The 2,294-nt window shown below is 53.6% G+C and overlaps 1 protein-coding gene across 1 annotated transcript in view; it reads right to left on the bottom strand.

Annotated features, from left to right (window-relative positions):
• Window positions 1-1,547, bottom strand: part of LOC108572188 (protein escargot-like) — a 1,624-nt gene extending 77 nt beyond the window's left edge. Inside the window, exons 1-2 of the mRNA XM_017934388.1 lie at window positions 1,427-1,547; window positions 1-1,281 (exon numbers count right to left, since the gene is read on the bottom strand). The exon at window positions 1-1,281 is cut by the window's left edge and continues 77 nt beyond it. Of these exons, the coding sequence (XP_017789877.1) occupies window positions 1-1,281; window positions 1,427-1,547 (1,402 nt within the window). The remainder of the gene's footprint in view (window positions 1,282-1,426) is intronic.
• Between the last annotated feature and the right edge of the window lie 747 nt (window positions 1,548-2,294).

Below are 2,294 nucleotides of genomic sequence, written 5' to 3'. Positions count from 1 at the left end.
TGCACGAGTACTTCTTCACGTCACTGTGCGTCTGAAGGTGTGCCCTCAGATTACTCCTGTCGGCGAACGCGCGATTGCAATGCTGACAGCTGAACGGTTTCTCGCCGGTGTGGGTCCTGATGTGCCCCTGGAGCAGCCACGGCCTCGAGAACGCTTTGCCGCAGAGGTGACACTTGCAGGGCAGAGTGTGAGTCCTGATGTGCATCTTCAACGCGCCAAGGCTGAAGTACACTTTCTCGCAGTACTTGCACGAGAACGATTTCTTCGCTTGTCCCTCGGCCGCGACACAGTGGAACTGTTGGTGTTTCGATAAACCAGAATACGTCGAGTAGGATTTTCCACAATCGGGGCATTGGTACCTTGGTGACGTGGACGAGATCGACGACAAGGAGGACAGAGACGTCGTCGAGCCGCTGGACGCTTCTGTCTTCTCGGTTTTCGTGTTCGCGATCGTCGAGCCGGCTGACGTGCTACCAGCGGACGATCTTCCGCTGTCGCTCGCCGGATACGAGAGATCTTCCGGCGTGACCGGCGGTGGTGACCTGAGGGATCCGGAGCCTAGGGAACTGGTAGGCGATAGTCCGCAGTAATCGGGGCTCGTCCAGTGACCGTAACTCCTGGCGATCGGTCGTTGGATGGTTGGACAGGTCAGTGCACCGTGTGGCGGCGGTGATGTCGACGGATGATGCTCCGGGGACGAGTGAGGATACGCCGGCATCGGATAGGACGGATACAACTCGGCTCCCGCGTGGTGATAGCGATGATAAGCCGCCGGATAGGGCAAGTAGTGTGGCGGATAGAGCGGAGCTGTCCGAGCCCACGCTGGTGTCGCGTAATGGGCCAACGGTTCGACTGGCGTGTTCAAATTCAACGGTTCCAACGGCGCTTTGCTCGCCATGAAGTGCAACGGCGTTGACGTGGCCGTCACCGCGGCCGTCGACGACGAGGAATTCTCGTGCTGAATCACTTCCACTCGCGCCTTTTTTGCCACCGGGTGAATTGGCGCGATGCCTACCGGCGGCGTGATCGCTTTCGTTGGATCATGCTGATGGATGTGATGCATCGGATGGACATGGTGGTGCACTGTCGGCGATGTCGGCCTCGTCGCGAGCGGAGGAGACGGGGAAACTTTGACGACAGGCGTAGGAAACCAGGAGGAGGCGCGTTGCTCCGGCTCTTCAGGTTGTTGGCAACGCTCCGCAGCTCTGCTCAGATCTTCGGGTTTCGTGCTGAGATTCTCGGGCTCGGGGATATCGTCCACCACTACGTCGATTATTTCTTCTGGAGAAGAGAAAGGAACGTTCGTTTTAGACGTATGATCTTTTTTTTGACGATTTGTTGGAATCGTTTGGAGGAAGGATTCTTTTTCTTTTTTTTACTGGTAAGACGGGTTGATTAGGGTTAGAATAAAATGATCGAGACTCACCTTTAATCACTTCCGGAACTTCTTCGTTGAGAAAAAGATACACTGGCCGTTTCTTAAGCGGACAGTGGCTGTAACTGTTGTTCCTCTTGGCGGAACTCCTGGGCATCTCTTCGACCAGCATATTGAAGTTTCTTCAGCTGGTTTCTTCACTGTTGTTAATTATTATGTCGGCAGTTCGCAGGTACTTGACACCGCGAAGCCGTTACACCGTAGCGTTAATCCAATTGTTCCCAATTGCTCACACTGATCACACAATATTTCTGCCTCCTTAATCAGAGGTATCGCAAAAAAAAAAAAAAATGATAACTGTCAAGGTAATCCTCAGCGTGATCACTGCACTGCTTCACACATGTATGCAAAACAAAGAAGAATGTCCACCGTTTTTTTTGTTTGTTGGCGTTTCTTGATTGAAAAATACACACTTTCTCGTATGCGAGCACTATCGATGTGGGTTTTCTCCGTTCGACGACAAATCGATCCTCGCGGTACGCTTGTCGGGACTGAACTGAACTAACTGTTCGACCGGCACCGGGGTTAAACGTACGTATCCGACAGATGAACGTGTTGCGGGGAAAAAAAGGAGGAAGAAGCGTACACAGAGAGATAACGTAGGTAGAAGAAGACGAGAAGGAGGAAGAAAGGAGGAGAGAAGAGGAACGGACGAGAACTGGCGGGTGAACTCGAATGTGTTATGTTTGAAGGAACGTAAGATCTGGTGAGTCTGAAAACGGTTCGGCTGCAAGCCGGTCTCTGACTGGCAGGGGGGTGCTACAGGGCCTTTTATAACAGGTCACCCCACCGGTTAGGTGCAGGTGGCCCGCACGTGCTGCCCGACCAATGCAGGCCCGCGGGCCCCGCGCTACCCGCC

This window comes from Habropoda laboriosa, unplaced genomic scaffold (assembly GCF_001263275.1).
Source record: "Habropoda laboriosa isolate 0110345459 unplaced genomic scaffold, ASM126327v1 scaffold107, whole genome shotgun sequence".
Lineage (NCBI taxonomy): Eukaryota > Metazoa > Arthropoda > Insecta > Hymenoptera > Apidae > Habropoda > Habropoda laboriosa.
The sequence above is the reverse complement of the archived record's forward strand: the minus strand, read 5'-3'. Positions and strand labels throughout refer to the sequence as shown.